The sequence below is a fragment of the Microcaecilia unicolor genome, chromosome 4 (genome assembly GCF_901765095.1).
Source record: "Microcaecilia unicolor chromosome 4, aMicUni1.1, whole genome shotgun sequence".
In the NCBI taxonomy this organism is placed as follows: domain Eukaryota; kingdom Metazoa; phylum Chordata; class Amphibia; order Gymnophiona; family Siphonopidae; genus Microcaecilia; species Microcaecilia unicolor.
The window spans coordinates 320,002,309-320,026,382 of record NC_044034.1 but is presented as its reverse complement, the minus strand read 5'-3'; the positions used below and the strand labels follow the sequence as shown (position 1 = coordinate 320,026,382).

The 24,074-nt window shown below is 45.2% G+C and overlaps 1 protein-coding gene across 1 annotated transcript in view; it reads left to right on the top strand.

Annotated features, from left to right (window-relative positions):
• LOC115469725 (disintegrin and metalloproteinase domain-containing protein 9-like) overlaps window positions 1-24,074 on the top strand; it is a 247,157-nt gene that overhangs the window by 166,603 nt on the left and 56,480 nt on the right. The window contains exon 14 of the mRNA XM_030202513.1: window positions 16,265-16,457. Coding sequence (XP_030058373.1) covers window positions 16,265-16,457 — 193 coding nt within the window. The remainder of the gene's footprint in view (window positions 1-16,264; window positions 16,458-24,074) is intronic.

Below are 24,074 nucleotides of genomic sequence, written 5' to 3'. Positions count from 1 at the left end.
CCCCAAAGAAGATTGACAAAAATCCATTGGATTTGAGAAAACACAGTTACCCCATCATTCCCTATTGTAGAATCTGCTCTAAAACACACTCATAATGCAAGATCGCATGCTTCTATTCCTCCAGAAATAGAAGCTAGAACATTAGACTCTTATGCAGAAAAATTTCAAGCTTCAAAGCTAACCATCGCATATTGGATTATCAACTTTATTTCATAATTTACTTAAGATCTCTAATACATCCATCTTTTGTGAAGTTCCTTTTCCCTGAGAAAGCTGAAGAATTTCATAAGCATCAAAGGAAACTTCTTGACTGTCATAAATATCTTGCAAGGCATGTCTTTCATGTCTCTTCATGCATTTCTGCTTTAGCAGTGGCATGCATCGTCTCTCTTGGCTCAGGGTCTGTGACCTCGAATTGCTGTCTAGAGCATCTGGCAGATATCCCTTGTTGTGAGGAAAACTAGTTCGGTGACAAAGTTGAAGAAGTGGCCAATTTGATTAAAAAACATACAGATACTATTAAGACTCGGGCATTGGGACCCTTGTGGGAGGAGGGGGAATTTATTTATTTTTCAGACCTACGAGACGTATATGGTCTACTTGATAGGGATGTATTCCAGTATACTTAACTGAAGGATTTTATTTCCCATAGAGCCAAAAGTGAGTTGAGCCTTGCAGAAATGGAACTGGAATGTGCACTGCCTCAGGTACTGGATGGGGTGGGATGTCTAGGATATACAAAGCGTTATTTGCATAGATATCAATACATACAATCTTATATATCTAGGTGGGAATCTGTTTTAAATTCTCATTATGAGTTTCAACAATAGTCAAAAACCTTTCATTATTTGTTAAAAATGTCCATGCCACCCACTGGCGGAAAATGGGTATAAGATGTTCATCAATGGTATTAGACTTCTCAAAAACTAATGCAGATATTTAAAAACAGGTCCGCCCTTTGTGGGAGACAGTGTGGGAAAGTGGGTACTTTTTTATCATATCTAGTGGACCTGCCCTAAGAGTCCTTTTAGGTTGCGTTGCATACCCAGCTAGCTGGCTTCCTCCCTGGACTCCAGACTTTACAAGTGGCTAGTTGCCTATGGAACTTCAGAGAAGATGGAGTTAAAAAAGAACTTCATCAGCTTTTGATTCACATCTATACAGCTGCTTGGATTCTTTTGCAAAACATTGCACTCATCCTTCCACTCCATCATTGGATAGTGTTTTAAAAAAAAGTTGATTACTGCTTGCTTAATATCCCACCTTACAGCCAAGAAATATGGCACATCCTGTAGTGTCACAAAATTTGGGATCTTTTAGGAAATGGCGAGAGGGATCAACATAAATGCATTAGTCTTTGTTCCAGGTATTGGAAAGACTTGAATTTTGACCCTGCAGTGGGCTGGAATTATGGAGGGAAGGGGTAGGGTGGAAGATTGTTTATAACTGAAGTTTTCTTTTGTGCTTGGCCATCTGTTTTGAGACAACGTGTTGTACTTGTTCAATGCAAACATTTATGATTTTGCTATTTTGAAAACTAATAAAAATTTATGAATTTAAATAAAAAAACTCTATCCAGGCCACAAACCTCTGCTACTTTTTCTTCTAGAAGTTTTGCAGGAGGATATCAATGCTCCAATTACTATATGGCTAAGCATCATTACACTCCTAAGCCTCTCCACGTCAAAGGTCTATGCCTCGCTAAGTACATAAGTAATGCCCATACTGGGAAAAGACCAAAGGTCCATCGAGCCCAGCATCCTGTCCCCGACAGCGGCCAATCCAGGTCAAGGGCACCTGGCAAGCTACCCAAACGTACAACCATTTTATACAAGTTATTCCCGAAATTGTGGATTTTTCCCAAGTCCATTTAGTAGTGGTCTATGACTTGTCCTTTAGGAAACCGTCCAACCCCCTTTTTAAACTCTGCCAAGCTAACCGCCTTCACTACTCACATCCAAGGCAACAATGGGGTCAAAATCCCAGACTCTCTCTATCACAACAGCCCAATTTTTGACTCCTATGTAGAGAGCATTGCCATCTTACAGTTTCCATGCCAAGCAACTACCAGTCGGATGGAGGTTCATTGTTGATCCTCTTTCAACGAGGTAGCCTCTCATAACCTTCGGCTGTTGGGTTCTATGCACCATTCGCACAGCTATGCTCTGCGTTGGCAAAAAAAGACCTCCCAACATCACCAAGAGAATCAGCCTCCACAATGAGTTACTTCAAGAAGAGCTCTCAGCTCTCCTCCAGTAGAATGATTAGAACCAGTTCTCTGCTGGACAGGGGGTCGAGGGTTCTATTCCAGGTATTTTCTTATACCAAAAAAGACGGGGGGAGTACATCCAGTCATCAATCTGTGAGACTTAAACAAGTTTCAACTGAAAGAAAAATTTTGCATGGTATCTCTGGGGTCACTACTTCCCATGATACAACTGAAAAACTGGTTTTGCTCTCTATATCTCAAGGAGGCATACACACACATACCTATTCTCCCTGCACACAGAAAGTTCCTCCACTTTCGCTGTGGAACTCTGCACTATCAATACAGGGTTTGGTCTCACCTCAAGTCTTCACGAAGTGTCTGATAGTGTAGCTGCAACACTTTGCAGGTGAGGCATACACGTCTTCCCCTACCTAGATAACTGGTTATTCAGAGCCTCCTGAGAATCAGCGAACACCTCCATTCAGTATGCCATAAGTTTTCTAGAACTGCTTGAATCTGTTGTCAGTTACCTGAAATCACATATTCTACCAGTTCAGAGTTCATAGGGTTTCTCCTCAACACTAATCAGAGATGAGCCTTTCTCCTCAACTGAGGGCAGACAACATACTACAGCTCACCACTCAGATGTTCAACTCCACCCAAGTATCTGCTCATCAGGTGCTCTGCCTACTTGGTCACATGACTTCAATAGTCCATGTAACACCATTGACTCATCTTCACATTCTGAATTCCTCAGTGGACACTCTCTTCTTAGTGGTCCCAAGCCAAGGGATTACTATCAGCTCATATTCAATCACCGCACAGCTATGACACTCTCTACATGGGTCGTGGGTGTCTGAAAATCTCACCCAGGGTCTTTCATACCAGACCTTTCCACGTCCATAAAGTCCTCACCACAGATGTCTCCATTCAGGTTGAGGAGCACATCTCGACGGTCTCCACACACAGGGTTTTGGTCCCATGAGAGAACGAGATCATTAGGCATATGTTCAAAGCACTTAGCCTTCCAAAGTTCCATAGGTTTCTATGGAACTTTGGAAGGCTAAGGGCTTTGAAAATATGCCTCCATATCAACCTTCTGGAATTGTAAGCTGTTTAGAATGCTCTCAAACCTTCCAGGACCATATCCTCAGGAAGGTAATACTTGTTTGCATGGACAATCAACTAGTGATGTATTACCTGAAAAAGCAGGGAGGAATATGTTCTCCTCCACCCTCTGTTGACAAGCAATCCAGATACGGACTTCAGAAGCTTCTCAAAACACTCTAAAGAGCTGTTTACCTAGCCAGCAAGCAAAATTCTGTACCAGACAACTGAGCAGAGTACTTCAACCTCACAAATGGTCTCTCAGCACCTCTGTAGTTCATCAAATATTCCAACAGTGGAGGGCCCCAGCAATAGACCTTTTCACTTCTCCTCAGAACAACAAGCTTCCTCGCTTATGTACCAGAGTATATGCTCCCCAACTATACAGCCACGGATGCTTTCCTTGCTCCACTGAGGAAAGGACCTTCTATATGACTTTCCCACCACCTCTCATAGGGAAATGCTTTCTCAAAACTGCATTGAGCAGGGGAACATGATTCTAATAACTTTATACTGGCCACATCTGGTTCCCTCATCTCTTAGAGATGTGTTCAAGGAACCATTGAAATTAGATCCTTTTCCAACTCTCCTTCATCCGACCCTCACTCTCTAGCTCTGGTGGCTGGGTTTCTGACGTCATAGATATACATTCCTTAATCTTCCTGATGCAATCTCTAGGATCCTCCTAGCCTCTAGGAAACCTTTTACATGAAAATGTTACCATTTAAAGTGGAAAAGATTTTCTTCTGTTGTGCAACCAGAGCACTCATCCTACTATGAGGTCTCTGCCTACCCTTATGGAATACTTCCTCCATCTTCGAATTCTGGACTCAAAACTAACTCAGAGTACATTGAGTGAAAATAAGCTGGTTTCAGTTCATCCCTTAATAGTTAGATTCTTGAAAAGTTGTTTCATTCCAAACCTCCTATCAAACCATCTCCCGTGGCATGGGATCTCAATGTCATCCTAACAGCTCTCATGAAACTTCCATTTGAACCACTTTGTTCCTGTTCTCTGAAGTTCCTTACATATAAGGTAGTGTTCTTAATAGCTCTTATTTCTGCCAGAAGAGTCAGCAAGCTTCAAGCCCTTTTGGCAGACCTACCTTATACCAGATTCTACCATGATAGGGTTGTCCTCCGAACCCACCCCAAATTCCTCCCTAAAGTGGTATCAGAGTTACAACTCCATTGTACTTCCTGTCTTCTTCCCTAAGATAATCCTGGAGAGGCAGCACTGCATACCTTAGACTGCAAGTGTGCTGTAGCCTACTACTAGAATGTGCGAAACTTCATAGGAAGTTCTCCCAGCTTTTTGTATCCTTCGACCCTAACAGATTGGGGATTCCTATCACCAAACATACAGTTTCAACTTGGCTGGCTGACTCTATTTCCTACATGTATACTCAGGCTGGGCTTACCCTTTTTCGCTGGGACACTGCTCACAATGTAAGAGCCACGGCAGTTTTCCAGGGCCGGTGCTAGGGTTTCTGGTGCCCTCGAGCATATTAGTTGGCGCCCCCTGCCCATCCAGGGATGGGGTCACTATGGCTCCACACCCTACAGTAGCCACACCCCTTTTACCAGCCATGGTGCATATAAACAGGCATCATTGAAAATATTACATCAGAATAGGAGAGAAAAATAACATGGTTTTTTTTCATTATAAATATTTCTGTAAGCTGTTACAGCTCCAGTATACCCAAAATGACACAAACAAAATTAGCATACAGACCAGGAATTAGGAAAGCAGTCTTGCCAAACCCGAAAAATATGTTATCAAAATCTCTGAACCTAACAAACAGATCCCTATTCAGACACTTGGCCTTGCAGGCATGCATGCAGAACAGAGATAGCTCCTCTTCAAATCTTCAAAAATTAACCTGAAATCCTAAGAAGCTAGACTCTGCATGCAGCACAATACCAGAAAAACAGAAAGAAACACATTGCTATACATTTCAAAATAAGACAGCAGATGTAATTCTCAAATTGGACATATTCCAAACACTAAAATGAAAATAAAATGATTTTTTCTACCTTTGTTGTTTAGTGACTTTGTTTTTCTGGTCATGTTGGTCTCAGTATCTGATTCTGCTGCTCTGTATCTGTTCTCTTAACTCAGTTTCCAGGGCTTTCTTTCCATTTATTTCTTTACTTTCCTCCTTTCTTCTTCATTTCTTGCCCTACAATCCATAGGTAAAAGCTGAGTCCTCGTGGACTTGACTGGAGGAGGTATAGAATGGATCCAGCTTTGCCTATTTCTCCATCCATGTGTAGTTTTTCTCCTCTTTCTCTTTCCTTCATCTCCATTCAGTATGCATCTCCTTCCTCTTTCGTCCCTCTCCTCCATCCATGTCCAGCATTTTTCCTCTCCTCCCTCCATCCATGTCCAGCATTTCTCCTCTCTCTCCTCCTCTCCATCCATGTCCAGCATTTCTCCTCTCTCCTCCCCTCCATCCATGTTCATTTCACTTCCTCTCTCTTCCCTTCCCTCCATCCATGTCCAGCATTTCTCCTCTCTCCCTTCCCCTCCATCCATGTGTATCTCCTTCCTCTGTCTTCTCTCCCCTCCATCCATGTCCAGAATTTCTCTTCTCTCCCCTCTATCCATGTGCCATCCATGTGCAGTTTTTCTCCTCTTTTCCCTTTCCCTCATCTCCATCAGTATGCATCTCTTTCCTCTTTCTTCCCTCCCCTCCATCCATATGCATCTCCTTCCTCTCTCTTCCCTCCCCTCCATGTCCAGAATTTCTACCCTCTCCCCTCCATCCATGTGCATCTCCTCCTCTACCCTACTATCCCATCCATGTCTAGCGATTTCTCCTCTCCTCTCCCCGGCCCTCTCCTCCCATCCATGTCCAAGATTCTCCTCTGCCCTCCCCTCCATGTCCGTGACTTGCCCTAGCCCCACCTGCCCCCCTTTTTCAGCCCCCGAGTTCCAGTTCCAACCCCAGCCCTCACCTGCCCACCCTCTTCTCCCATAACAACCCTCCTTTCCTTCCTGCCACCCTGTGTTTAAAACTTTTATTTTACCTCAAGTCGCAGCGGCGGCAGCGGCAGTGAAAGCAGTAGGCTCGCTTCCAGCCTTTCCTTCCCTCTCAGTGTCCTGCCCTTGTGGAAACAGGAAATTACATCAGAGGAGGGCGGGACACTGAGAGGGAAGGGAAGGCTGGAGGTGAGCTTGCTGCATTCACTGCCGCCGCCGCCGCTGCTGCTATGACTTGAGGTAAAATAAAAAGTTTTAAATGCAGGGCAGCAGGAAGGAAGGAGGGCTGTTGTGGGAAGCTGAGGGCGGGCAGGTGAAGACCGAGAGCTTCCCTGCAGCTGGGCTGGAACTGTGAGCCTCCCGGCAGTGTAAGCATGGCGTTTGCACCCTCCAGAGGTCAGCGCCCCCCTACTATGCTTACCAGGTTTGTGCCGGCCGGCCTTGGCAGTTTCAGTAGCTCATTTCTGCTCTGCCTCCATTGAAGACATTTGCAAGGTGGCATATGGTCCTTCTATCTACACCTTCACTGCTCAACTACGGTCTGGAGCAGCATTCTCGGCAGGATAGCCATTTGGACAAGCGGTCCTGCAAAATCTTTTACTACTTAAAAGTCAACTCTGCCCTCCGCCTTCTTTTCCACCAAGCTCACTAATCTATTACTGAAAAATTTACTTATGCTATGAGGCTAATAGCTATTGATCCCACATGTGAGAATATATGCCTGCTTGGCCTAGAAGAAAGCTATGTTACTTACCTTAGTAGTTGTTCTCTGAAGACAACAGTATATAGTCTCACATTCCTCCCACCCTCCCCTTGGAGTTGTCTTCTTAACCTTTAATATTGTACTGCTGGTCCCACACTTGAGCATTGGGTGGGAGAAGCACCCCACACATGCACGATGGGGGCACTGCCTCAAAGATTTAAAGTGACAGTGCACTTGCCAGTGTCGGCATTGGTCCTCCATGGATGATGTCACCCACATGTGAGAATATATGCCTGCTGTTCTCGGAGAACACCTGCTACAGGTAAGTAACTTAGCTTTATTCATAAAGGTAACCGGGTACCAGTGTGAATGTCATTTGGTGCCTGGTTATCTACCAGGTAGTGGCTCTAGCTGCTCCCTCATTCTACTCTCCCCTCACATCCCCCATGCTCAATCCCCCAGCCCCCCAAAATACACCCATGTGGATTCGTGCCCCTCCCCCTTCACCATCAACCCACCTTGAAGAATCCCTGGTGGTCCAGTTGTAAATGGCTTCTGTGATCTTTAGTGTCAGCCTCATGGTACTTCAAGTACAATTAGTACCTGTAGTTAATGTACCACGATGCTGCAGCTAGAGGTCGCAGCAGCCAATTTGGTGCAGCCTTGGATGTGGGCAGAAGTGAGTGAGCATTGTAGAATATTGTCATCTCTGGTCTTCTGTGAAAAACAGGTCAAGAGGCTTGCAGCTGATAACTAGGCCTCTAAAATCAAAATACTGTGTCTGACCTAGGATTTCACAAACACAGAGTTGTGACAGGTGAAACTTGGCAAGGATGCAAAAAGAGCTGAGCTGATGCAAAATGCCAGCTGGAGCAGAAGCATAATGAGAACCTGCAGTCAGGGATATCTGCAAAAGATGGATGAGCAGTTAGCCAGGTGCAAGAAAACAGAACTTGAGAAGGGTGGGCCGAAACTTGAAGACCAGAAATGTCATTGTGGTCGAAACTAATAAATTACAAAATAGATGTACTAATTATGACTAATCACTATTATCAGCTGAAACTGCCAGTAATTTCGATGGTAGAACATAAGTGTAGAAAACTGACAGCTTGATCATGTAGTGGAGAACTCAGTACCTGTAGACAATCATTTGATTCAGTGTCTGACCTCCCTATGAGAAATGAAATTGCCTTTTTGATTGAGCTTTCAGAAAATCTTGTAATATTAATTTTGGTGAGTATAAATAAAACTGAGAACTGATTTCTCATACTTAAAGTTTTCTCTTGTTTATTGACTGTGATATTGCTCTGAGTTAGTGCACAACTCTGGGGAATGAAGGAGTCTAGATAAGCGAGGAAAATTATATAGAGGCAGCCTTGGGTGATTTGTTCTTCCCTAGATGTTTGTGGCTGGATCACTATACTGGGAAGGATAAATACACCCTAAAATAATCAGCATCACTCCTGCCCATTTACAACAGGACCTCCAGTGATTCTTTAATGTAGGCTGGGGGGGGGGGGGGGGAGGGAGGGTATGCTGTTTGATGATGGGTGCCCAGATCTACCTTGCTATATCTCTGGGGACTCTAAGTGCCAGCGGCCAGGGCACTTGCATTATTCCCTGGATTTTCATTGCCAGTACCTGGACATGGCTCTGCAATGGATAACATTTAAAAAAAACAGACTGTGGCCAGATCCTATTGCTGGATAGTTTTCAAATTTTAAACAGTTTTTTCTCTGAGGACAAGCGGGGCCATCAGTAGTCTCACATCTTTGTGATGTCATTCCGATGGAGCCTAGAATGCTGCCCAGCATATATGTGCTGTTAGAAAATTCAATCAGCTTCCCACCATGCATGTGCAGTTTGTCTTCCCGCCAACGCGCGGGTGTAGGTTCCCCAGTCAGATTTTTCCCATGGACTTGAGAGGTCGTATCTTCATGGTCTCTCCTCAGCGCTTTTCAGCAGATATTTTTTTTCGGTGCCTTCCCGTTCAGGTTTCCTTCATTTTTTTTTTTCTCATTTCTTCATAATTTAATTTAGTTCCTTCCCTTATTTTCTTAGGGTTTTCTGCTCTTAAAGCTTTCTTTCTTTTTCACACAGGTCTTTAGCCTCTTTCAGGGCCTGATCACCAACCTCAATTTCAGCTTTGGCCACTTTTTGATGTTCACGATTGAGGAATTTATGGTAGCCACAATTCTTTTTTCAATGTCCAAGAAGACCCCACCCAGTGGCTTCAAAAGGTGCATGCACTCAGGTGATCTTTGTACAGACCCGCACAATTGGTGTATCGGGTGCATGAGCCTAACTCATGTTCTGTCTGTTTAAAAATGCAGTTGAGGATACAGAGGGTGTGTCAGGTCCAGCAGGAGAAATGTTTTGGCTCCTCAAAGGCCAGTCCATCGACATTAGCACTGGAAGCATTGACTTCAATGGCTGCTCAGACTTCATCTACCACTGGGAATGCATTAGCATGGAGGATGTTACCACCTTCCTCGACATCGGGCGCTGATAGTAGACCCGGGATTAGTCATCATTGGACCTGACACCAAGGACGCGTAAGGTTTCAATGCCATCCTTATCAGCACTGAGAGACTACAATGCTGAGTGTCCAGGGAAGTCAAAGAAGCATAAGCATCAATCCTTTGCTTTGAAAAGCATGGTGCCAGGAGCACTGAGGCATCGCCAGTACCCAAGAAACACCAGCACCGTGAGGATACCTTCTTCTCTTTGGTGCACCAGTCTCCAAGCAGCCAGGTTCCCGCTTCCGGTTCAACACTGGCTCTTTCTCAAGCTTTCTTCAAACCAGCTCCCCAGCCTTTGCCAATGCCTGCCCTCAATGAGCGGTACCTAGCCATGCTAAGGGAGGAGCTGGAACAGATGATTCAGCTGCACACCACAAAGACATCGAAGGCACTTGCGCTAGCTGACTCTCATCCTCATCTTCCTTCCTGAGGCCTTTAGTCTGCCTGTGGAGCAGTCTTTATTTCTGGTGCTTCAACAGCTGTCGACAATAAACATAGATCCAGTAGTATCGCTCTCTATATTGCGGGAGGACTTCCATGGAGTCTGAGAATAGAACTGTACCTTGTCACCCTCCGGGGTCTGGACATGGTTCCAGTGAGCCGGGGTAGGACACAGACTTACTACTCTGCCTATCAGGAGTATTGTGAGGAGCTGAACTTGGACTCCTCATGGGAATCAGAGGAGGATCCATGTTACTTCTCGAAGGAGGAGTCTTATGGAGTCTCTTCTGATCCTTCGCTGACTCAAGAGAAACGTAAATCTCCACCTGAGAGTGATAAGAACATAAGAAAAGTCATACTGGGTCAGACCAATGGTCCATCTAGCCCAATAGCCTATTTCTAACAGTGGCCAATCCAGGTCACAAGTACCTGGCAGAAACTTACATAGTAGCAACATTTCATGCTACCAATCTGAAGGCAAGCAGTGACTTACCCATATCTATCTCAATAGCAGACTGTGGACTTTTCCTGCAGGAATTTATCCAAACCTTTTTTAAACCCAGATACGCTAACTCCTGTTACCACATCCTCCGGCAATGAGTTCCTGAGCTTAACTATTCATTGAGTGAACAAATATTTCCTCCTATTTGTTTTAAAAGTATTTTCATGTAACTTCATCGAGTGTCTCCTAGTCGATTCACTTCTACTTGTTCTACACTACTCAGGATTTGTAGACCTCAATCATATCTCCCCTCAGCCATCTGTTTTCCAAGCTGAAGGGCCATAACGTCCTTAGACTTTCTTCATTTGAGAGGAGTTCCATCCCCTTCATCATTTTAGTCACTCCTCTTTGAACCTTTTCTAATTCCGCTATATCTTTTTTGAGATATGGTGACCAGAATGAATGCAAAACTCAGTGAGGTTGCACCATGGAGCGATACAGATGCATTATAAGTAATCTCGATCGTTATTTATCACCCCTTTCCTAATAATTCCTAGTGTAATCCCCATTGTAATGGGATTACTAGACTGGTGGGAACCCCTCCCTAGAGTCGTGTGGGGGGAGAGAAACTGGTTGTAAAGGAAGAATGAGAAGCTCAGCCCTAAGGAGAGTGTTCATGGGAAAGTACTGAGGGAAAGGTTCCTGGTTATTGAATGACAGTAGGGTAGGAGTTTGAAGTTTATAAATATTGTTATTGAGGAGAGCATGAGGTTTTTTTTGGTTGCCTCTACCCCCACTGGGAACCTTGTGAAGAGGGGTGTCCTGGATGTGTTCAAGAAATTAGGATGACCAAAGAGTAAGGTTTCTGCCAGTAAAGCATTAACTATGAAGTGGTGGAGTGTTCCCGGTGGGAGTAGGGAATCTCAGCCTGGGAGCAGGAACAGGTAAGAGCCTGTTTGGAGCCAAAGGTGGTCTCCTAGAGAGGTAGTCCTTTGGAAGAATGTAGACAGACAGGGAGGTCCGGTCCAAAGGAAGACTGCTTGTTGCACCAGTGCTACAGGCACAGCCTTACGTTGTTTCACCCAGAAAGGATGGGTAATAGACAAGAGGGGCTGTAAACATGTTCATACTATAGGATTTACCAGTTGAACTAGAGGATTTACACCATATCCCTAAATTTGGCTCTGGATTTGTTGTTGGATATCAAGTTGGATTACAAATTAGCTGTTTACCTCCAAAGGATTTGAACTGCCTGTTGCAGGATCTTAGTAAAGTTCTTGTTGTTTAATTTACAACCCTGGACTAGAGTTTTTCTTTTTTATGAGAGTGAAATTTACTTGCTCCGTGAACTAATGAAGGGAAGTGAGAAAAGAGTGTAAAGACTAAAAGTCCCAGGTTAATACCCTTTGACCTATTGGATTTTTATCCAGCCCTGGCCCACACCCAGCTCAATGAGTCAGAAATGACTTTGTGACCCTGCTCTCGTGCTGACCTGCGATAAGCTAGTTGGTGCCCAGTCTGTGTGCGTGTGGTGAGCCCAGGGTTACATTAGCATCCTGGAAAGGAGATGATTTCGGCCATTTCATTTAAGTTGCAGGCAGAGGAAGAGCCTGGGGCAGATATGTTACCTTTTCTGGACTATGAATCTCCTCATAAGAAGGGGGGGTCACAGTTCTGTTACACTCTATCTGTAATGTTGCGCTGATGAAGAATTGGGAATCTTCCCTCTCAGTGCAGATTATACCAAAGAAGGTGGATACTCAGTATTGTATCCAGAAGGCTCCCAGATTCGAGACTGCACAATTACCTCCCCACTCTCTGGTAGTTGAATCGAGCCACAATTTCCAGGACTCATGCCCATTCCTCTCCCCCAAGTAGAGAGGTTCGGATTCTGGACTTGTTGGGAGGAAACTTTGTCAGGCATCTTTGCTCATTAACTGCATCCAGAACTCGCAGCTCTACATGAGTCTATACTTGAAGCCTTTGGTGCACAGTTGCTTATTCTCATGGACTCTCTCCATCAGAAGCAGTCCACAGAGCTTCACCAGTTGCCAAAAAACAGCTGGAGTGTAGTACATATCTGGCTAGTGGCATTTATGAGATCTTTGATGTTGCGTCCAGACTCTCTGCTATGGGAGTGGGGATGCGTAGACACTCATGACTGCACCTCTCTGACCTAGAACCAGTGGTCCAGGAGAGGCTAGCAGATGTACTATGCCCAGGAGATAATCTGTTTGGGGACAAGGTGGAGGAGGTTGCGGATCTCATCAAGAAACATACTGACATCATCCAGTCCCTCTCTCGGCAGCCTCCAGCTATGTCCTCCTCTATTAGGAGATTTTTGAATGGGTCTAGATGGTGAACCAATTACTTTCAAAGGCATAGGTTTCTGCCACCTTCCCGCTCTACCCAGCAGCCCCACTCCCAATGCTCCTAGCTGTATCAGTCCCATCTGCAGAAAATCCAGCTGGCTCTTCAGTCAAAGCAAGGGATGAGTTTTTGACTGGCTCCAGGAGACAATAGCTGTAGTCCAAATAATTGTCTCAGATGGCCTACCGGTGGGATGGAGGCTGAATTTTTTCCAGTAAAGTTGGCCCTTATAACCACTGACCAGTGGGTTCTTCAAATAGTCCATCTCAGTTACGCACTTCATTGGCATCAGAGACCTCCAGATTGCCCACTGAGAGCATTTTACAACAGTTCTCAGCACAAGAAAGTACTTGTAGAGGAAATCTCCGCCCTTCTTTTGGCCACTGTGGTCAAACCTGTTCCACCGGGGGATGAAGAAAAGGATTCTATTCCAGTTAGTTCCTTTGCCCATGAAATGAATCATGTCCATCCTAGACCTAGGACCCTGAACACATTCCGGATTATAGAAAAGTTCAGGAGGATTTCACTTGGCACCCTCTTCTCCCATGATTCAGGAAAAAGATTGGCCATGGAGCTCTGGACTTGAAGGTGCCTATACTCACATTTTGATACTTCCCAGCCACAGGAAGTATCTCAAATTTTGAGTAGGGACAACATCACTACCAGTATCGCGTTTCTGCCTTTTTTGTCTGTGTCAGTTCCCAGGGTCTTCACCAACTGTAGTAGTAGTTGCAGCATTGCTACGCAGACCTAGGGAGTTTTTGTGTTTCCCTACCTGGATGAGTGGATGGTCAAGAGCACATCACAGGAGGAAGCGCAAGTGTGAATGCGGAGGACTATTTGGGAGCTGGAGCTCCTAGGATTCATCATAAACTACCCTAAGTCCCATCGTCTCCCGACTCAATGACTATATTACATAGGAGTCCTGTTTGATACGGTGGATGAGAGTAGATGCCTTCATAATACCTCACAATTCTGAAGCAGCAAGCAGATCACAGCTTGGCAGATGTTGAGATTGTTAGGCCATATGGCTTTGCCTTCTCGTTGCATGCCACTCCCATGGCCCACCTCCATTTGAGAGGTACTCAATGGACTATAGCTTCCCAGTGGTCTCAGGCTGCTGGGAACCTAGCTGATGTCATCCACGTTCCTCTAAAGCTCATTCATTCCCTCCTCTTGTGGACAATTCGGTCCAATTTGACTGTGGGACTCCCATTCCAAATTCATCTCCTCAGAAGGTGTTGACAATCGATGCATCAAACTTGGGATGGAGGGCTCATGTGGATGGGCTTCATGTGGTCTACTCTGGAGAATGTGGTCTACTCTGGAGAAAGATCTCAACATCACCTTCCTGGAGCTAAGGGCTATTTTGAATGCTCTAAATGATTTTAGAGATCGGCTACAGAACCAACAATCAGGTTGCAATGTACTGTGTGAACAAGCAGGGGGGTATGGGATCTTAGCCCTTGTGGCAGGAGGTGGTACGGATATGGCATTGGGCCATCCTTCATGGGATGGTTCTATGAGCAACGTACCTGATTGGCAAGGACAAGAGCCTGGCAGACAAACTGAGCAGGGTAATCCAACCTCATGCGTAGTTCACAAGATCTTCCAAGAATGCAGTACCCCCTTGGTGAATGTTTTTGCTACTCATCTTAACAACAAAGTCCCTCAGTTCTGCTCCAGGCTCAGCTCACAGTGCATACCAGCGTCAGATGCTTGTCTTTTCCATTGGGGGGTAGGTCTTCTGTATGCATATCATCTGATATGTCTCATAGAGAATACTTTGCTGAAACTCAGGAAAGATTAGGAAACAATGATCCTAATCTCTCCATTCTGGCCGAGACAGATCTGGTTCCCACTTCTTCTGGAATTGTCTTCTGAAGAGCACTGCAGATTAGAGCGTTTTCCGACACTCATAGCGCAGAGAGAGGGGTCCTTTCTGTATCCCAACCCCCAGTCTCTGACCCTCATAGAATTTCAGTCCTTGAATCTGCTGAGGATGTCTCCAAAATCTTGCTTCCAGAAAAGATTCCACTAAGAAGTGGTATTCTTTTAAATGGAGAAGGTATGCCGTCTGATGTGAGGGCAAGGCCCTAGATCCTCTTTCTTGCCTTACACAAAAACATTTGAATACCTCCTGAGCCTCTCTGAGTCCAGTTTGAAAACCAACTCTGTAAGGGTACATCTCAGTGCAATCAGTGTTTTCATCACCGTGTAGGAAGTAAGTCCATCTCTTTACAGTCTCTAGTTGTTCGATTCATGAGAGGTTTGCTGTTGGCAAAGTCCCCGGTCAAACCTCCTACTGTGTCATGGAATCTCAAGATCATTCTTATCCAGCTGATGAAAGTTCCCTTGAGCTGCTCGATTCCTGTCACCTGAGTATTTGACTTTGGAAAGTTAAGTTTTTGGTGGCAGTCACTTCAGCTAACAGAGTCAGTGAGCTTCAGGCCCTAGTAGCTGACCCACCTTACACAAAGTTTCATCACAACAGAGTAGTTCTTTGCATGCACCCTAATTTCCTTCCTAAGGTGGTTTCGGAGTTCCATCTTATACAGTCAATTGTTCTGCTAACATTTTTCCCTAAACCGCATTCCCATCCTGGCAAAGTGAACCTTGGTCTTCTATCTGGAGCAGACTAAAGCCCACAGATACTCCAACCAACTTTTTGTTTGTTTTGACCCAAGCAAGATGGGGGTAGCTAGCAGCAAACGCTGTCTTTCCAGTTGGCTAGCAGATTGCAACTCCTTCACTTATGCCCAGGCTGGGCTGACTCTAGAGGGTCATGTCAAGGCTCATAATGTCAGAGTCATGGCTATGTCGGTAGCTCACTTGAGATCAGCCTCCATCGAGGAGATTTGCAAGGCTGCAAGGTGGTCTTCAGCCCACACATTCACATCTCATTACTGCTTTGAGCAAGATACCCGACGTGATAGTCGGTTCAGTCAGACAGTTCTGCAGAATTTGTTTGGTGTCTGGAATCCAACTCTACCCTCCTGGGCCCAGTTCTGTTCTGTTCCAGGCTGCATCTTCACAACTAGATTGAATATAGTTTAAATGTTGATTGACTTCATGGCCTCAATATTTCAAGTCCTTATTGTCCTAGCATTGTTGTTTTCTTTGAGCCTGGTAGTTAGGAGGTGTAACTTCAGTTATATTATCCCACTGAGGAACCTGTGCTCGCATGTTTGGCAGGAAGGCACTTGCGCATTTGTGGTGGGAAGCTGCTAGAATTTTGTAATAGCTATATACACTAGGCAGTGTTCACACCGGACTCCATTGGGTGATGTCATCTAGATGTGGGAATACTTGCCCTGCTATCCTCGGAGAACACCTGCTACAGGTGAGTAACTTTGCTTAATCTGTTCTACGCTGCTTTGGACAACACTTTTTGGTATGTTATTTTAAAAGATAAATAAAACAGAGTAAGAAAAAAGAACTACCAATTGTTTTGGCTCTCTTGATTTGTGTTATTCCTTCTCAGGTGATTGCATCTTCTAAACTATGCAGGCCAGCAGTTAGTGAGTGTGATCTCCCTGAATTCTGTGATTTGAAAAACCCAACTTGTGGTCTTGATATTCATAAGCAGAATGGAAGTCCATGCAGTAACAAAGGATACTGTTACAATGGACTTTGTCAAACCCATGATGCACAGTGTAATACAATCTTTGGTCCAGGTAATAACAACAACAATTTATTTGCTAGAACAAGGTTGAATAAGTAGTGATCAGAATAAAATATGTAGTTTATGGCTGTAAACCATTAACTGCTTTGTAACTACAGTAGAGTCTCGATTATCAAAACAGGAAGCTGCAATAGAGAGGGCATGACACAGCAGGAGGAAGGCCATTGATCCGGCTTGTAACTGTGAATTATTACCGGCTGCAGGAAAATGTAAGTGACACCTGCAGGGAGGAGGATGGAAAAGGAGAAAAAAGTGCTGGCTGGACCCATGAGACTGAGAGGAGAGACATGCTAGCTGGACCCATGGGAGGAGGAGGAGTGGAGGGAAAGGAGATAGATGCTTGCTGGACCCAAGGGAGAAGGAGGAGGAGGATGGGGATGGAAGGAAAGAAGAGAGATGCTGGCTGGACCCATGGGAGGAGGAGAAGGAGGGATGGAAAGAAAGGAGGGGGACTGGAGGGAAAGGAGAGAGGTGCTAGCTGGACCCATGGGAAGAGGGGAGGCTGGAGGGAAAGGAGAGAGGTGCTGGCTGGACGCATGGGAGGAGGAGGGGGCTGGAGGGAAAGGGGAAAGGTACTGGTTGAGGGGATGAGGGAAGAGGGAATCAAATACTGAACCCACCGTGGGAAGGAGAAAGGGAAAGAGGGCAGGCAAGTAAGCCAGATGCTGGAAGGCGTGGGGGAAGAGAGGGAGAGAAGCTGGGTTTGGTTGGAGAGGAGAGTGACACATTGATGAGGAACAGATGAGAGAAGCTGGACACAGGGAGGTAACAGAAACAGAGGAGAAATTATGTACATGGAGGGGGGCACAGAAACAGGGACACAAAGGGGACATGCTGCATGGGGATGGTATATGGACACAGAGGGGCAATGCCAGACACAGAAGGGAGATGCTATTCAACACAGGGAGAGGATAGGGAGATAGAGAGGTGATGATGGATATGAGTATATGAACACAGGGGAGATACTGGACAGGGAAGTATAGAGACACAGAAGGGAGATGTTGAATGTGGTAGACGATGGGGACACAGAAATGGAAAATGGATGGTGGACATGGAGAGAGAGAAGAAATGTCAAATGGACAGGAGACCCTGGTGAGTGAGTTAAGAGAAAACAGAGGAAAGCAGAAACCAGTGCCTGAGACCAACATGATTTTAAAAATAAAATGACCAGATAACAAATGGTAGAAAAAATAATTTTATTTTCTATTTTGTGATTAGAGTGTATCAGATTTGAAATGCACATCTTACCAGAGCTAGTGTTAGACATAGCTGGGACCCAGGGCAGAAATTTGGGAGGAGAACCCAAAGCCCACTACCAGGCTGCACTTCAGCTTCCAGCAGGCTTGGGGCTGTCCTGGTCAGAGGCCAAGGGTAGTTGCCCTACACTCACTTAACACCATCCCTGGCATGTGCCATCTTTATATTTTGTACAGTACAGGAGTAAATGCATCTCCTTCTATATTTCTGGTTTTGTACTGCATAACTGTTTGAGGCTTGTGCAGATGGGGTCAAAGCTTGCAAGGGTGAGGATAGGGACAGAGCTCGCTGGGATGGGGTCAGAACTCGCAGGGGCAGAGAGAGAGCTCATGGGGAAAGAGTAGGGACAGGGAAAAACTTTGTCCCTATGTCATTCTCTATAAGGTCTCTGCTTTAAACTTTTTCATCGGTTTCTGCAGATCAAAAAATTACTGCCATGCTGTAATATTATAAAAGCAAGGTCTCGGCTTAAAACTTCTTCAACGGTTCCCTCGCTGCAAAAGCGGGGTTCCAGGTACAAAAATTACTGCTTTGCTGTAATGTTATAAAAGCAAGTCTCAGCTTAAAGCTTTTCCAACAGTTCCCTCTCTGCATAAGCGGGTTCACTTGCATAGAATCATGGTCTCAAAAAAAATTAATGCATGAAAGCATGGTCTCAAATCAAAAAGCTATTCCCTTGCAACAAAAGCGGGGTCCCAGATCCAAAAGTTCTTGAAGCATGGGCTCAAATCACAAACAGGAAGAGAAGCCACGCACTTCTTAACTGGGATGAGGGGTGCATGAAGGAGTATCAGCTGCAAAGCATGATTCTCTTGCAGAGAATCTCGGTCTGAACTCAAAATGGATCAAAGATGGCTTCCAGGTAGTGTGTGGAGTCAGAAACATGCGTTCTTCTTAACGGCAACGTGATGATGTCACCAGGGGAGTCTATTGGATATGCCGGATTGTCAGATTAGCAAAGGGATGGGTAATCGAGACTATATTGTACATAAGTGACAATAAAATAGTCACATGTGAGTTAGAGAAGACAAGTAAAGGTCTAGGAAATAATTAAAATAGCCATCATCTATGTTTATGCAAGTCATATTAGACCACTCGAACGCCTATAAAAATGAAAAGGCAGTTTAAATTGAAAGTATACCCAGTGCAAATATTTCTCTTTTTTGTGTGTGTGTGTGTGTTGGGTTATTGTTTTTCCTTTTTGTTTTAGTTATTTGAAATAAACAAAATGAATGAAAAAATTGTAAAAAAAAAAAACACGTTTCAGCCCCTCCCTTCTACTTACCTGACTTCTATAAAATTGCTTTTTTGTACTTCTTCTCCCCTTCCCCTGCCCACTAGATCTTACTCCATTTGTGGGGTCCATATGCGGCAGAAATAATTCCTAGTTGCTCCTGCCCTGTTGATGCAGTAATCCAAAATGGTGCTGGACTCAGGTCAGCCAACACCATTATGGAGAAGTTTTTCCAAAACTATGGCACTTGCTGACCTGGTCTGGTTCCATTTTGAAATATAGCACTGGCAAGAGGATTGTTTCTATGCTATTTAGTCTGAGGGAGATGGGAGGATACAAAATTAAAAGTAAACTTCATTTGTTTTTCTTTTGTTTTGTTTATAAAATGAAAGGAAATGAATGTGCATCCCTAAAAAATATTTAGATGATGTAGAACTCAATACTGTGCGTTTTCTGACAGTCAGCAATGGCTGGTTAAACTGAAATTATGCAGAGATGTAACTTGGGAGTGACACTGTCCACATTCCAATGTCAACACGCTAACCAATTTGCATAGATGCGCCCACTCTCCGCCCCCAGACATGTCCCCTGCACCACAAAATAAATATTATTTTTTAGTGTGTAGGTAGCACACGCTCATGGCAAAATTGCCATAGGACACATCACTCATGGTATGCCATTTTTTGGTGCAGTAATCATTCATTAGTACATACTGCAGCTTAGTTAAAGGGCCCCCAAGAAAGCAGTAGTGGAAATAAATGGACATAGTCAGCTCAAACAATGCAGTTTTGTCAACCTTGTAAGTAGAATATGACTTCTGCTATAATGCTCTTTTTCTCTGAGGACAAGCAGGCCATAATAATCTTACATGTGGGTGACATCATCCACAGAGCCGGGTGCAGAAAATACTGCCTAGTGTAGTTTCACTGTAAGAGTTTGAGGCAGCGCTCCCACTGTGCATATGCAGATGCCTTCCTGCCCGAGTCACGAGCACGGGACCAACAGTCTTTCTTCATCTGTGATGAAGATAGGTCCCATATGAATGCGATTCTCTTCAGTGTGTTGATTTTTTTCTCATGTGGTGCCTTCCCTCACTGAGATTTTTGGCTTTATTCCTAATTTATTTTCTTTTCATACCAAGTATACTTTTCTTATACCCTTTCTTAGAGGTTTTTCTCCATTTTAAAATTTTCTTTCTTTTTCGTTTCTCAAGGCCTACTTAGAACTGAGCACCAGCCAGGTAACATCGAGATTTTTTTCAGTGATCTTGCCCTTTTTTTTAACTCACCATTGAGTTATTTAATTTAGCTTTGGTCATTTTTCCTCCCATGTCATCTAAAGTTCCCAGTTGCAGTAGGGCCATCTCTGGGGCTGACACCCAGTCCTGATGTATCCAGTGTTAGGGGCCAGACCACAATTCAAAAAGAGAAGATTTTTGGAACCAGGTACAAATCATCATCATCGATATCAGCCTCAGCGTCTGCACCGGCATCAGAAGCATCGGTTCCAATAACTTGTAGACCTGTCTCAGACACTGGGAGTGGATGCACATCAAGTGGGTCTTTACCTGTCTCAGAGTCGGCCACTGTACAGGGTCCCGAAGATGATCAGCATCGGATCTGACACTGAGGAAGCATTGTGGATTTTAATGCAGTCTCACGAGTGGTCTCTTAGCATAGGTAATGTAACCTCACAAGTGGTCTCTCAGCATGGGCGTTGCCTGCAAGAATTTCCAAGAGTGAGGCACTCCCTCGGTGAATCTCTTGCCACTCATTACAATTTACAAGGATGGTCATCCTCATCACTGAGGGATGTCGATGTTCGGCATCGGGTGAAGGCAAAGTAGCACAAGCATCAATCTCTCTTGATGCACAGTGCCGGGAGCTCCAGGGCATTGAAGACTTTATTACCTGAGAAGTGTCAGTGCTGAGAGAAGTGCGCCCCCTCTATTGAAGAGGTGCATTTCCACCGGTGTCCAAGTAGCTGGGACCCAGTTTCTGCCTGACACTGGCAACTCTGCAGGCTGTCTCCAACCAGTGCCCCAGCTTTCCCGATGTTGGCTCTCGATGAACAGAACCAGGCCATGCTCCAAGAGTACTTGGCAGGGCTTCTACAAGCACAGAGTTCATCAGCACCAGGGGTGCTCACGCCAGCCTTGACTCTGCCACTCCCTCCCTTGCAGGCTCTCAGCCTGTTGTGTGGTCACCAATGCCAGTGCTGCATGGGGCATCAGTGTCAACATCTGCACATGTAGGTAACCCCTCAATGTCTGTGGAGGAAGCTTCACCAGAGTCCAGGGGTAAACCTGCATCTTGGCACCATTCCAGGCGTGGACATGGTTCCTCTCATCTGAGGCAAGTGCGGATTGAGCCCTCCATGCGGAGTATTTGCTGACTCCAATTCAGATTGTTCATGGGAGTCTGATGATGATCCAAGGTTTGGATAGTTTCCTAAAAGAAAAGTCCATAAGCCATTATTAAGATGGACTTGAGGAAAATCCACTGCTTATTTCTAGAATAAATAGCGTAAAATGTATTGTACTATTTTGGGATCTTGCAGGTACTTGGAACCTGAATTAACCACTGTTGGAAACAGGAATGCTGGGCTTAATGGACCTTCAGTCTGTCCCAGTATGGCACCACTTATGTACTTCTCAGAGGAGGAGTCCTATGGAATTCCATCAGACCCCTCCCCTCCAGAGGAGAGACGTAAATCACCACCTGAGAGTCTCCTCTTTTCCCACTTTTTCTCTCTTTTCCACTTTTGTGAAGGAAATGGCAGCTGCCCCCCTATTATGTTGGTGCCGGAGGAAAAGCCCAGGTTGAGATGTTTGAGGTTCTGGACTATGATCACTTCTAGAGAGGCTGTGATAGTCCCTTTCACAGAATCCTTCAAGATGTTCAGGCAAAGAATTGGGAGTTCCCTCTTTCTGTCCTAGTTATGCCAAAAAATTGACACAATGTTATCAAATTCAAAGTACACATGGTTTTGACAGGCCAACATCACTCCTTGGTGGTTGAATCCATGCACAAGCGGGTCAGGAGCTCCAGGAACTTGGCCTCGGCTCCCCCAGGCAGAGAAGCCTGGATACTGGATTTGTTTGGGGGTGGAAGATGTATCATGTCTCGATGCTCATCTCCCCATATTCATTCATACCAGCTGTACACACGCTTGTACTTGCAGTCTTTGGTGTGCAGTACGTTAAGACCTTGGTGGATATTCTCCTTCAGGAGTCACTTCACTAGTTGGCCAAGAAGTAGAAGGCTTGTTGTAAATTTCTATCCAGGGGCGCTTTTGACACCATTGACATAGCGTCTAGGAACTCTGCTCAGAGTATAGTGATGTGCAGACTCTCATGGCTGCATTCTTTGACTTGGAACCCGTGGCTCAGAAGAGGTTGGCAGATGCTACTGTTGTGAAGATAATCGTTGACCTGATCAAAAAACATACTGATACTATCTACACTCTCCCCTGGTGGATATTTTCTGCACATTGTTCATCTAGGAGGTTACACTCTGCATTGGCAAAAGAAACCAACAAATTGCCCGCCGAGAGTGTCTTACCTCAGCTCTCCACACAAGGAGGCACTTATAGAGGAACTCTCCGCCCTTCTCAAGGCCCAAATGGTCAAACCCATTTCACTAGGTGAAGAGAGGAAGGGATTCTATTCCAGGTATTTCCTTGTTCCAAAGAAGATGAAAGGAATGCATCCCATCCTAGACCTATGGGCCTTAAACAAATATCTGGTGAGGCTGGTTTCCCTGGGCACCTGTATCCCTATGATTCAGAAACAAGATTGACAATGCTCTCTGGACTTGAAGGATGCCTGTACTCTTATCCTGATACTTTCAAGTCAGAGGAAGTAGCTTTGATTTTGGGTGGGGACATATCACTTTCAGTACTGCGTTCTGAAATTTGTTCTCATGTCAGCTCTCAGGGTATTTACAAAGTGTCTAGCGGTAGTCACAATGTCGCTACACAGACTGGGAGTCTATCAGGCTCATTTTCGAAAGAGAAGGACACCCATCTTTTGACACAAATTGGAAGATGGGCGTCCTTCTCCCAGGGTCCCCAACTGCTTTCTGTCGCAGGGACGGCCAAAGTTCAAGAGGGCATATCGGAGGCATAGTGAAGGCAGGACTTGGGCATGCCTAACACATTGACGTCCTCAACCCATAATGGAAAAAAAAAGGGCGTCCCTGATGAGCACTTGGACGACTTTACCTGGTCGTGTTTTTTCTTACGACCAAGGCTCAAAAAGGTGTCCGAAATGACCAGATAACCACCGGAGAGAATCAGGGATGAGCTCCCGTTACTCCCCCAGTGGTCACTAACCCCCTCCCACCTTCAAAAAATATCTTTAAAAATATTTTATGCCAGCCTCTATGCCAGCCTCAGATGTCAAACTCAGGTCCATCACAGCAGTATGCAGGTACCTGGAGCAATTTTAGGGGGTGCAGTGCACTTCAGGCAGGCGGACCCAGGCCCATCCACCTCTCTACCTGTAACGTTTGTGGAGGAAACAGCGAGCCCTCCAAAACCCACCAGAAACCCACTGTACCCACATCTAGGTGCCCCCTTCACCCATAAGGGCTATGGTAGTGGTGTACAGTTGGGGGTAGTGGGCTTTAGGGGGGGGGTTGGGCTCAGCACACAAGGTAAGGGAGCTATGTACCTGGGAGCATTTTATGAACTCCACTGCAGTGCCTCCTAGGGTGCGCGGTTGGTGTCCTGGCATGCCAGGGGGACCAGTGCACTACAAATGTTGGCTCCTCCCATGACCAAAGGGCTTGCATTTGGTCATTTCTGAGATGGGCATCCTTTGGTTTCCATTATCGCCGAAAATCAGAAATGACCAAGTCTAGGGACGACCATCTCTAAGGATGACCAAAATTTCAAGATTTGGGCATCCCCAGCCATATTATCGAAACAAAAGATGGATGTCCATCTTGTTTCGATAATACAGGTTTTCTTGCCCCTCCATTGGGACATTTTGCGAGGACGTCCTCAACAAAACTTGGGCATCCCTGTCGATTATGCCCCTCCACGTGTTTCCCTACTTGGACGATTGGTTGGTGGAAAGCACATCGAAGATAGATGTTCAGGGGTCCCTGCTGA